This window comes from Sarcophilus harrisii, chromosome 3 (assembly GCF_902635505.1).
Source record: "Sarcophilus harrisii chromosome 3, mSarHar1.11, whole genome shotgun sequence".
NCBI lineage: Eukaryota > Metazoa > Chordata > Mammalia > Dasyuromorphia > Dasyuridae > Sarcophilus > Sarcophilus harrisii.
Genome location: NC_045428.1, coordinates 532783493 through 532796538, shown reverse-complemented (window position 1 = coordinate 532796538; position 13046 = coordinate 532783493). Strand labels below are relative to the sequence as shown.

The 13046-nt window shown below is 36.5% G+C and overlaps 1 protein-coding gene across 1 annotated transcript; it reads left to right on the top strand.

Annotated features, from left to right (window-relative positions):
• Window positions 1–10876: 10876 nt before the first annotated feature.
• Window positions 10877–11918, top strand: LOC100921514 (olfactory receptor 51E2). Its single transcript, XM_003764750.3, has one exon. It carries the CDS (start codon window positions 10956–10958, stop codon window positions 11916–11918), a length of 963 nt encoding a protein of 320 aa, XP_003764798.2. The 5' UTR covers window positions 10877–10955.
• Window positions 11919–13046: the final 1128 nt, after the last annotated feature.

Sequence of the window (13046 nt, the reverse complement as noted above, 5' to 3'; positions counted from 1 at the left end):
GAAGGCTATTGGAATTTTACAAAAAGTCATGAAGTGATTAGTTGCCATCAGTAGTTATTTGGTTGCAAAACTGTAACCTCACTGAGACCAAAGGTTAAGAAAATCCTTAACTAACAAATAACTACTATTAGAGACACAATGGTCATGGATTTAGCCTTGTTGAATATTTGACTCAATTGTGGATTCATGTTTAAGAATCATATTTTTCTTGCAAAAAAGAGAATTAAGGATATTTGGTTTTTTTATGGCTCTTTCGATCAACAAGATAATGGGACATGGAACAGAGAACAAACTGATCTATATACAGATAGACAATACAAAGGACTTATACCCAGCAATGGATATTTTGATAGTGAAGCCCTTATTTTCCAAGGAGTCTTTCCACCCCTATAAGCCACACTCAGGGATTAAAGACCATTAGCAAAAAGAAGTCAGGATGGTTAATGATTCAGACAGCCCTTTCTGTTAGGAAGTCAAGTGGGAAAAAGAACTCAAGGAACTGTACAGTTTACTTTAACAATTTTAATGAAAAGTCAGAGAGTATTCTTCTTAGATGACTACTCTGTGCCTCAATATCCCTCTGCTCCTGCAATTGCAAGTTTGAATTAGGAACTCTCCTTTCTCCAAGAATGCATCTATAGTCCATTACTTCTGTATCCAGCCACACATAAGCTCTATACTATTCAGAACTTGTTCTCCTACTGAACCTCAAGGATAGACAGATCATCCTCTGTCTCTCAAGAAAAATCTCTTCACTCATTCAAATTTAGATGGCCTGGCCTATATGAAGCCTTGACAGATCATTTTATCAAGCTTATTTTGTGTTATGTATGGAGTAATTAACTGGTGTCTTTTTGGTATCCATAACCCTGAAGAATTATCAGAAAAAAACTTCTCAGGCATTAATAAATAGATCCTGGCTTCCCTCTTCTCAGCTAACACTCTTCATTGCTAGGTGTTGTATAACTCACCTTCATTCACCACTTTCCCTACTCTAGGATTTAAGCAGTTTGTCCATTCACCTGGTTTGTATCATCTGCTGGATATTTTTGAGGCTAAGCAAAACACTTTCAGTCTCCATTTGCCTTTTCAACTCTCCTTGCAACTTATCCTCATAATTACTAAGCTCCCCTAGAGCTAAGGAAGGCAAATTGCAGTGAAATGCAAGGGATAAATAACTTAGCAGGAGTCATCAAGAGAGGTTGATATTTAAAAAACAAGGTGGCATATAAGATGATCCTTGAAAGATGACCCAAATTTGAGCATGCAGAGAAACAGAATAAAATATTCCATGATGACAAAGAGAGGGAAAGAGAGAAGACATCATAAGAGGAAATGCAAAGGAGGGAAAGTTTAAGGCATTTTAAAGAATGAGGTGAAGTAAATTAGCTGAACCAAAATATAAACAAAATATATAATAAAACATTGAGATATGAGACCAGAAAAGTAAGTTAGGATTAGGTAACCATGTGGTCTATAATCAGCGTTATCAAGGAAGCTTGGAAGGAGCAAATGGAAATTAAGTTGAACCTGGAAATATGGATAGTGTTTAGTGTTTATGGATAGTTTATACATTTATGGAAATATGGATAGTGTTTATGGATAATGATAGGGTTGGGAAGATGGATATTCTGAGTGAGGACAAAAGCATTTGACCATAGGTTCAGGAAGATGTTAGAGATCATAAGGCTGTGAAGGAATAAGGAACAGATTCCTTTGAATTAAACATGAAGTTTACAAAGGGAAATGTGAGAAATAGCATCTTTTCATGTTTCTATACTTCTTATAGGAATGCAATCCCAAGGCGCATCTTACAAGACACATAATCATAAGAAGTAGGGAGAACAAGTATTATCATGTGTAACAGTTGGGGAAACTGGGTAGGGGTAGATGGGTAATTTGCACCATTGTCATGACTCCAGTTTCAGAATTTAGTTACCTATATCCTGCTGCCATTTCAGAGTTGTTTGAGGGAGATTGGAAAAAATCAAAACCCTTCAGGGAAAATATTTTATACGTAAACTCTGTCTTATAGTCAATTATGAAATATGGAGGTTATCCAGCAGTAAAGTATCTTCTGTGTACCATAATCTTTTTCATATTTTTTTTTTCTGTATGCACATTTTGGTAAGGGCATCACAGTGCCACAGTGATCAGAACCAGGACTTGGAGTCAGGGAGATCTGAATTAAAATCTTACCTCAGAGATAATATATTGGGCAAATGTTCTTCACTCATTATTTCACCATTACAACTCCTCAGGTTTCCTGGCTACGGCCTTTGACCATTTCATTACTCTCTATAAGATACTAATATCTCTCTCTTAATGAATCACCAAGGCAGAGATGGTAATTGTAATCAGGGCTCTGACAGCTCTGGCACCCTTGATCCTACTCCTAGGATCACACAAGCCTGCAAAAGCCATTTGATCACTTTTGGTTTCAATTTCCTCTTCTATAAAATAGGTAAAATACCATATTTTCACAAGGTTGTTATGTGGATCAAATAAGATAAAACATTGAAAGAGCTTTGTAAAACTTAAAATGTTATATAAATCCTAACTATTAATATTATTTGTCATATCATTAGATTTTTTTGAAATTACAAATTGTATATTATTTTCATTGAATCTCTAAAAATCTAATTGAGTGTAGCTACATATAACTGGCTAGTTTTTATACACATCATTATGTATTCTTGGTATGGATCCAGAGAAGCAAATTTCAGGATTTGTCATCCAGTAAAAAACCCATGTTTTTCTCATAAATAATAATAACTCCTCCTCTAAGGAATTGTCCAATACAATGTGGTTGTTGTGTTATTTTAGTGATGTCTGACACTTTGTGACCCCATTTGAGGTTTTCTTGGCAAAGAGACTATAGTGGTTTGCTGTTTCCTTCTCAAACTCATTTATAGATGAGGAAACTGAGGCAAAGAGGGTAAAGTGACTTTACCTCATAGCTAGCAAGAATCTGAAGATGGGTCCTTCTGAGTCCAAACCTGGTCCTCTATCCACTTGCTACAAGACTGTTCCCCCCAGTGCACTAGAACTTCTCATATTCTTCTAGAATCCTTAAAATAGCACTCAGATTTTCCATAGCTTGAATTTTGCTCTCAATATCTAAATGGCCTGTTTTTTAAAATATATTAAAACATCTTTTATGTCACTTCAAGTAAAGTATTATTGTTAACAACTAGGACTGGCTTTGGTTATTCTTTATTTTTGAGCCTGTTAACATCATATCAATAAGACATGTAGTAGATGCTCAGGACACACTTGCTTATTAATTGATATAAAGGTAATGTATAACATTAAATAGACAGGGTAAGTGATGTAGTGGATAGAGTGCCAGGCCTGGAGTCTGGAAGACTAATTTCCTTGTGTTCAAAATCTGGCCTGAGACATTTACTGGTTGTGTAATCCTGGATAAGTCACTTAACACAATCTACCTCAGTTTCCTCATCTGTAAAATGGATTAGAGAAGGAAATGGCAAACCACTCTAATATCTTTGCCAAGAAAACCCCAAATAAGATCTTGAAGAGTTGAATATGAAAGAAAAATTACTGAACAACAACATGATATATTATCTCCCCTCAAAGAACTCATCATCTAATTAAGGAGATCAGATGTTATGCTCATGACCATGTTTGGCCAAAAGTTTAAATTATAGTCAGAACACTGCCTCCCTTAACCCTAAAGTGTTTACCAAAGGAAAGCAAAATCTAAATTGTCCACTAGGTGGTGGTCTCTTTGTAAAGTAGGTTTGTCAGTTTCTAAAAACGTAACTTAAGACAAGTTACATGCATTAGAATGTAATTTCATAAAGACTGCAATAATCCAACTGTCCTAACTGCTGCTCATATTATTAAAAATCCATGCTTCAGTAATAGTGCTAAGCAGATTGAGCAAACTCTATTAGTGAAGTTCAAAATATGTCTAGGGATGAAATGGAATAGTGTTCAAAATATGAAATCAACTAATCTAAAATTAACTCATTTGAGCTATTTTATGTTAATTAATCTTTTTCTGCCAATGTATTCTTTAATTTACAGGACTCGGACATAAAATTCTGTAATTTTATAGTTTATTGAAAATAAATTGAAGAAGAAAGGAAATAAATCATTTCTGTATGAAATAACCAGTTCTCAGTACCTCCTTTGTCATTACCCCCCATGTTCCCAGATTGTATGTGTGTGTGTGTGTGTGTGTGTGCGTGTGTGTGCATGTGTGTGTGTGCATTAAGTGAGAACAAAGAGGTTGGAGAATGAACTACATGAAACTATGGTTGTAAAAAAGAAATAAAAGGAGTTAGCTATACTAATTAGAAACAAATAGAGAATATTTTGGGAGAAAGGAGTTCTACTCCCACCCCACTCCAGTTTACCAGTCTATACAGATTAACCATGATCAGCATTATGACAAATCAACATCTTCTTCTGGTCTTTGAAATCTTTCCAGGCTCAAGATCCATGCTATTTAATCTTAAATTCCCCACTCCCATTCCTCCAGGGATCTTATAATCAAACCAACTCTGGTTTTTGTCTCTTCACTTCCCCTTGTATTCCTCCTAATCATAACTTACTTGCCTTGTGGTATTCTTATCAACAATGAAATCTGAATCTATGGAACACTGAAAGCCAGTTTTGGATGCCACTATATACAGAGCACACCTACCTCTTTATAATCTCAGAATTTTTTTTCATATTTCTAGCAAGAGTTCATTTGGATCTCCAGTGAGAGAGTATAGAGATAATTCCCTCTTCTGTGTGCTGAAAACATCTGAAAACTTTCCCCCCCATAGCCTCTGTCTCTGTCCCTTGTACCTCTTCTCTATCAAAATGTCTCTATTTCATTGGTTCTGTTTCCTTGTCTGTCTGTTTCTGTCTCTTCTTCTCTTTGTGTCTCTGTCTTTCTCTCCTAATGTGTCTGTCTCTTTACTTCCCATGCCAATGAATCAACAATTCAAAAGAAAAGGGAGCAAAGAGGCACAAGTTTATGTGGGAAGGAGAAGGAGAATGGAGAACAATTGAGCTTAATATAGCATAAAGGGTGTATTGACCATGACCAAGTTTCCATAGCTAGGTTGCAGATATAATGTGATGTGACAGATAAAAGGGAGAAATCAGTGTGGAATTCTTAAAGAAGACTAAAGAGAGAGTAGGAGCTGACTTGATCTTTGAAGGATTGCTAGAATTTTGGGGGTGTGGGAGGAGAGGGAGATAAAGCAGACATGGTATACATAATAGAAACTATCATGGTCATAACAGAGAAATAGGAATGTGTCATTTATATATGCATATGTCATGGGAGAAGCAGCAAGAAGGGAAATCCAGTTTGGATAAAGTATCAGAAATACTGTAAAAAAAAGAAAAAAAAGAATTTCATCCAGGCATCAGATGGATTATATGGCTTCTGAGTTTTCTTCTCTCTAATAGAAAATCTGTTACCCTGTGCTACTGAATAGGACTGGTTTGGAGAATGAAAAAGAGAAAGTCACCAAATTTGTCACCAAATAATTGTATTCATTATTTCACTTCATTGGCCCACCCTCATCTGCAAATGGAGATAATCTTGTTGTTCGATTTTTTTCTTGTTTCAAGACCTCCAAAGATTTTTATGTCTTTGCCATTTATTACCAACTGACTTCAATCTTCCAAGTTTTGCTACTTTGGTTTCTGGTGAAATTCTGAGCCTCAGGTTATCACGAATTTAGATTTTTTTTTAATCTGCCACAGCACCAAACAAAGTTGTGAATTGAGTATATGTTTAATAAAGATATGTTGTTTGTTTGGCTATTTGTTTGGTTGAATGAATGAATGAGTGGAACCAAGACAAGATAGTTAGGATGGATTCAGACATTAGAGGGTCATTGTGAAGTTTTGGGTCTTAAACTTGTAGATTTTTAAAAAGCTAACAGTTTACTGAATACAAAGAATGGATTATCATAAAAATGTATTTTTCTGTCTTCAAAATCCTCTAGGGAATCCACCACCAGCATCACACATGCGCATAAGCATACTTAATATTTTTAGAAATATTCCTCACCACACCAAATCCCAGGAGGATTTCTTGGCAACCGCATAAGAAAGCTGGAGCCAGATAGGGTCAACCAGATTGCTCTTCTCATGGGTGGCTGGTCTATGCTGCTCTCTGGGTGAGTGGGCCAGCTTGGGTTGATAGTAGAAGACAAAGATAGGAGAGGATATCCTTAGTGGAATGAAGCTCCAGGAGTAAGTGAAAGGAGGCTAAGAATGACCATCACAATAAAAATGCACGGAGGAGGCTTCATAAGTACAGTCTGGGCTGAGCAAGGGGAGGAAGAATAAAGCAACAATAATTAGCCTGGGTTTATAGCTGAGCTGGAAGCTATAGGATAAGAGGCTGGTAGAAACAGCAAGGAATTGATTTAGATTTTTAAAAGTGGGGTGGAAAGTGGAAGGCAGTGTCTTTGAGAGTCCTTCTCTCTACAGATGCTGAGAGGGAATGGAAGAATAGGAGCTTGGAATAATGAAAGAAGATTTAATAAAAGTAAGAAAAATAGAGAAATTATAAGTCTTTATTTTAGGGAAAAGATGAACAGAAAAGACCTGAATTCATGAACTGCCTTGGGGACTTAAGCATCTCAGAATGATGGTGTGAGAACTATAAGTAACTTAAAGGATCCTTCCACGTGGATTTTATAATGGTGTTAGATCTTTACTTGATGGGGAAGAAAGGATGATGATACCCTCAACAAGCTCTGAATCTTTTTAGATTCATGACATTTAAAGTAAGAAGGGATGTTAAATACCATCATCTTCTAACTTTGAAATTTTGCAAGTGAAGAACAGAGGTCCAGAGAAATTAAATGATTTACCCAATTTCACACAGATATAATTAGCAGGTCTAAGGTTTGAACCTGACTCTCAGAAATGCAGAATCAGAGTTCATACTTAAAAGGATCTAAGAAAACATCTTGTCCAATCATCTTGATATTGCAAATGAAAACATTGAGAGCCAGGCAGGTGGATGACCTTACCCAAGAGCAAACAGCTAAGTATCAAAGATAGGATCTGAATCAAAGTTTAATTAATCAGAAGCAGTGTACCATCCTTTCAGTGTTTTAGGGCTCTAAGTTCAGAATTATTTTATGATAACCAAGCTGCCTCCTTCATTTCTCTTAATCCATAAATGACTTTTTCCCCAAGTATGGACATGCCATTTCATTATGCTCTTTATTTCCCTTATCACTTCCAAACTATTCTTAGTACTCAGCTTGGTATCAATCGCTTGTGCCTCAGAAAGAATCAGACTCTTCAGTTGCTATGCCTTGCCACCCCATCCCCATCCTGGGATTGGCAATGTAACCCTACATGTCCTTGAGGAATAAAAAACTTTCCCTTAGGAAAGGAATTTCAGGGCTCAGACAGTAATCTGGGAAGAGATCCAGAGACAGAGACCTCCTGTGAAGACTGCTATGATGGAGAGTGGCCCCCCCTCCTCCTCAGGGCTGAGTATGACAGAATCATTCACATAGTATAGATGGGGGATAGTCACAAACCAGCGAATGAGACCAGTGGAAGGATGTTGGACTAAAGGATAAGGGAAAGGGGAGAGACTTTGTAAAAAGAGTGAAAAGAACACTGAAGTTTCAGTCAAAAGATGAAGGATCAATCTTATGGCTCTAATACTTGGGATCCTAGATATAGAGTGAGAAGGGATTTCAGAGGCCATATGTTCAAGTCCCTCATTTAGCAATGAAAGAATCTGAAAACTGGGCAGGAAATAATGCTTGCACCACCACACAGTTGAATTTTGTGATTCCAAAGTCAGTTTTCTTTCCCTCCAAATCAGTTCCCTCTTCTGTGAAATAGAGTTGTTATGTGTCCTTACATCCCAGAATGGTTGTGAGGATCAAAAGAAATTATGTACCTAAAGTGCTTTGGAAACCTTTAAAGTTCTGTATAAATGCTAGCTAGCTAGAGTAGTGGTAATAATACCACAAAAAGCCAGTAGGTGGCACAGTTAATAGAGAACTAGACCTAGAATTAGGAACACCCAACATGGCAATCAAACTTAAAATATTCATCAGCTGTATGACCTTGAGTAGATCAGTTAACTTCTAATTGCCTCATTTTTTTCATTTGTAAAACTGCCATGATAATAGCACCGGCCTCCTAGATTTGTTGTGAGAATAAAAATGGTTAATCCTTATAAATTACAAAAGTCTATGTAAATGCAAATTTTTTATTAGCATTGTTACTGTTGATAGGATTAGTGTTGCTGTTGATAGGGTTAGTTTTGCTGTTGACAGAGTTAGTGTTGCTGTTGATAAGAGTTAGTGTTGCTGTTGTTATGAATAAATCAATCATTAAACACTTATTAAGTTCATTCTGTATGCCAAGCACTCACTGCCAATAAAAATAATACTAATCATTGTCATATTGCTAATATTATTATTAGTCCAATGGAATATGCTGGGACAAATGTAAAATAATAATCGGTGACCTTTACATAGTACATAGTTTTACAAAAGTGCCTTAGATACATTATCTTATTTGATGCTCACAATAGCCCTGTCAGGTAGGTGATCTTATCTTCATGTTACAGACCAAGTTTTAAAGGATTTGCCCATGATCACACACCAGAGAAGTGCCTTACAAAGGATTTGAGCCCATGTTCTTCAAGGTTCTCTAATCCATCCACTTTACCATACTGTCTCTCAAATGGCTGGGAGATGGAGATAGAGGGAATATTTGAAGGGCTTTTTCTTTGGCACTGACAAATTCTATGGACAGTTCCTGAGAATTCAGTCATCTCTGAACACCTTTCCTCCAATTTCCCCAACTGAAAAGTTAGAATGTTTTTACTTTTTTCTTCCTTTTCATTTCCACTCCTTCCACTTTGAGACAAAATGACAGGATCTCCCACTGCAACTACACAAATACAGAAAGCATCTCTAAGAGCAGCAGTTCAGAAACCAGGGGATGGAAATGTACACAGGACCTCTGGGACTGAAAGAGATCTTCAAAGGTTATTTCATTTCTGTTCCTGTCTCCAGGCTAACTGGCCCCTGCAGCACTGCTGAAAGGTAAGAATCTATTCTAATGGTAATCCTGTTCTATTAAATAAGGGCAAGGCTCTCTCTAGTCAGGAATACAGGTATTCTCCTACCCAAACATTAATCCTTGCGGTTGCTGGTTAGTTATCTCTTGTTTTCTAGGTACTAGAGAATATAGGTTATATTTCAGGATGGGGGTAGTTTGAGGAAGCCAGGGGAAAGTATTTCTGTAGTTAAATCATTTGGGGAGAGGCTAGAAATTGCCTTGAGGATGAAATATATGACAAGATAATATAGCAGTAATTTTTTTTTCTTGAAAGCAAAAATCTAAGTCTTATGCTTTCCTGGTAACAATAGGGAAGAACAGATATTTAATTACCACAAGAAGAAACAAAGTGGAAAGGATTGAAGTGAATCATTCAACTTTAGGAGAGCATTAAGGAGATTTGGCTCAAACTGTTACTGCAAGAAGAAGGCAATCAAGGACAGTAGTAAAAGAATCTTTTTTTTCTACTGATTTTTAAAAATAATTTATTTTTAAAGTTAAAGCCTTTTATTTTCAAAGTACATTAATAATTTTCAAAATTCACTTTTGCAAAATCTTATGTTCCAATTTTTCTTCCCCTAGATAGTAAGTAATCCAATATATGTTAAACACTTGCAATTCTTTTATATGTATTTCCACAATTATCATGCTGCGCAAGAAAAATCAGATCAAAAAGGGAAAAAAACTGAGAAAGAAAACAAAATGCAAGCAAGCAACAACAAAAAAGTGAAAATACTTATGCTTTGATCCACACTCAGTACCCAAATTCCTCTCTCTGGGTGTAGATGGCTCAGGAGAGAATCTTAAGAGGAGGACAAACTAATTTCAAATTCATTCAATAACCATTTCCTAAGTTCTTTACTGAGCAGATACTATTAGTTTTATAGAAATAGATTAGGCACTACTATTTATCAAAAGCTTATATTCATGTAAAATAATATGGAAACATTGCAATAATACAATCCTAGCTAAACATAGTATTCTCTGGGTTTCTAAACCTGTCCAATTCCTGAGATAACCATTTTTGTGTTATGTTTAAATAGGATAGTAATATGATCAAACTTTGCATTAGAAAGACAAAGCTGGCCATAACTTCCATGATAGGTTAAATCTAGGGACAACTTCCATCATAGATTAAATCCAGGGAGATCATATAGGAGTCTGCTGTACTAGTTTATGAAATTTATAATCAGTCTTAAATTGGATATAAACCATGAGAATGTAAATTGGTTGAAATGTGAGCCGAGACTTCCCCCTAGAATCCCATACAAGATGTAGCTGCCATTTTAACAGCCTTTATTCTCTAGGAATTCTCACAAGTAGACCCTTCCAATCAGTATCTCAACAAAAAGCAAATTGTAGTCATATACTTTTGATAATATATAGAGGGCAATACTCTATTATATAGAGTAAGTTATCTCTCTATATTTTACATATATATATATATTATAGAGAAATAAGAGGGCTATATACTCCCAAGACAAGATAAGCAGAAGTCAGCCTGCAAAACTGCCAGATATTATCGATGTTTCAAGTTCTCTCTTTTACCCAAGTGTTCTAGTGTCTAAAACTGATCCATTAGAGATTCTTTCCTTTGAGGTAAGCCTTTCTCTCCATGAGCTACAATGTTACACAAAAATGACTAATGAAGATTAATACAGTAATAAGAATTAGTTCATCTGACACAATTTTCTATGATATGTCTCTGCAGATTACAGGATTGTGGAAGAAAGAAATAGATGATCAGAAATTGATTGAGAAATACTGAAAAGAGGCAGCTAAGTTGCTCTCCCTAATCATTTCCTTTTGTCTCTTATAGGTCCTGTAATCTTATTTCCTTCTTCAGTCTCTATCTCTTACTACCAACTATGAACCCCTGCAACTTCACCCATACCACTTTCATTCTCATAGGCCTCCCAGGATTGGAAGCTACCCAATTCTGGATAGCCTTCCCTCTTCTGTCCATGTATGTTGTAGCAGTGCTGGGCAACTGTACAGTGGTTTTCATTGTGAGGACAGAACATAGTCTACATGCCCCCATGTACCTCTTCCTTTGCATGTTGGCAGCTATTGACCTGGCCCTCTCTACCTTCACAATGCCCAAGATCCTTGCTCTATTCTGGTTCAACTCTCAGGAGATCACCTTTGACATGTGTCTCACCCAGATGTTCTTCATCCATGCTCTTTCAGCCACTGAGTCCACTGTCCTTTTGGCCATGGCCTTTGACCGTTATGTGGCCATCTGCCACCCTCTTCGGCATGCAGCTGTGCTCACCAACACCGTCACAGCTCGGATAGGGATAGTAGCTGTTGTGCGGGGTTCTCTTTTCTTTCTTCCACTACCACTGCTCATCAAGAGGCTTTCTTTCTGTGGCTCAAACATCCTTACTCATTCCTACTGTGTGCACCAAGACATGATGAAGCTGGCTCTCACTGATACTATGCCCAATATGGTTTATGGGCTCACTGCCATCCTGATGGTTATGGGTGTTGATGTTATGCTCATCTCACTTTCTTACTTTCTGATTATACGAACTGTGCTACAGCTCCCATCTCGGACAGAACGGGCAAGGGCCTTTGGAACATGTGTCTCACACATTGGTGTAGTTCTAGCATTTTATGTGCCATTAATTGGTCTATCTGTGGTTCACCGTTTTGGGAACAGCCTCAATCCCATTGTACATGTGCTCATGGGTAATGTCTATCTAATGGTACCACCTGTCATCAATCCTATCATCTATGCTGCCAAAACCAAGCAGATCCGATCCCGTGTGTTGGCCATGTTCAAGATCACCTGTGACAAGGAGCTTCAGGCTGTTAGGAGTAGCTGACATCTACATTGAGATTTTCTGTTACCATGGTGACTTCCCCTCAATTAATAGATGTTTTTAATGGATTTCCATGTTCATGAGTGCATCAGAACTCTCAAAACAGTACAGTAGGAAGAGTACTAATTTTGGTATCACAAAACTTTGGTTCAAATTCTACATCTAAAACTACCTACCTGTGTGACAAATTAGCTAACCTCCTGAGACTTCAGTTCTCTCAACTGTGAAATGAGAGAGCTGGGCTAGATAGATTCTAAGTTTTCTGATAGATCAAAATCATGTGATTAGGAACAAATTGTTCTCTGAATTTCATTTCTCTCTCTCTCTCTGAATTAGGGAGGCACAGTTTTGTTTGCACTTATTTACCTTAGTGTAGTTTTGAGATTCAAATAATATCATATGCCGTGTACTTTGTAACTCCAGAAGAAGAATTTAAAGAAAGAACTCTAGAAATATTTGAGTGCTTTAAAAATTCTTTGATTTCATGATTTAGGAGACAGCATTACCTCCTAAGGTTAATAGTGGGGTTGTCCTTGTAATCAGTAAAATGTGGATCGAGCCTCTACTTTAAACACGTGCTAAATGTGGATCCTTGGACATTTATCATTTGGATGCCCAAGATTTATTATTTGGAAAATGATTGGATTGCAAATGATGCCCTCTAAGGTGCTTACAAGCTCTAAATTTATGATCTTATAATATTATGATCTATATGAGTACATTGAAGAGTGACAGCCTCTTCTTTGTGTAATTTTATACTTTCAAAAGTTGTAATCACAGATTAATTTTTAAATTTTTAAAATTTTTTACTTTTTTAATTAAAGCTTTTTATTTACAAAACATATGCATGGGTAATTTTTCAACACTGAACTTTGCAAAACCTTGTGTTCCAAATTTTCCCCACCTTTCCCCCAGCCCTTCCCTTCAATGACAAGCAATCCAATATATGTTATACATGTCAAATATATGTTAAGTCCAACATAATAAACATTTGTATAGTTATCTTGCTGAATGAGAAAAATCAGATCAAGAAGAAAAAAAAAAACTGCGAAAGAAAACAAAATGCAAGCAAACAGCAGAAAAAATGAAAATGCTATGTTGTGGTCCACACTTAGCTACCACAGTATTCTC

What these genes read in the sequence shown, in the direction of transcription:
- LOC100921514 (XM_003764750.3), top strand. Translation starts at nt 10,956, where the DNA reads ATGAACCCCTGCAACTTCACCCATACCACTTTCATTCTCATAGGCCTC.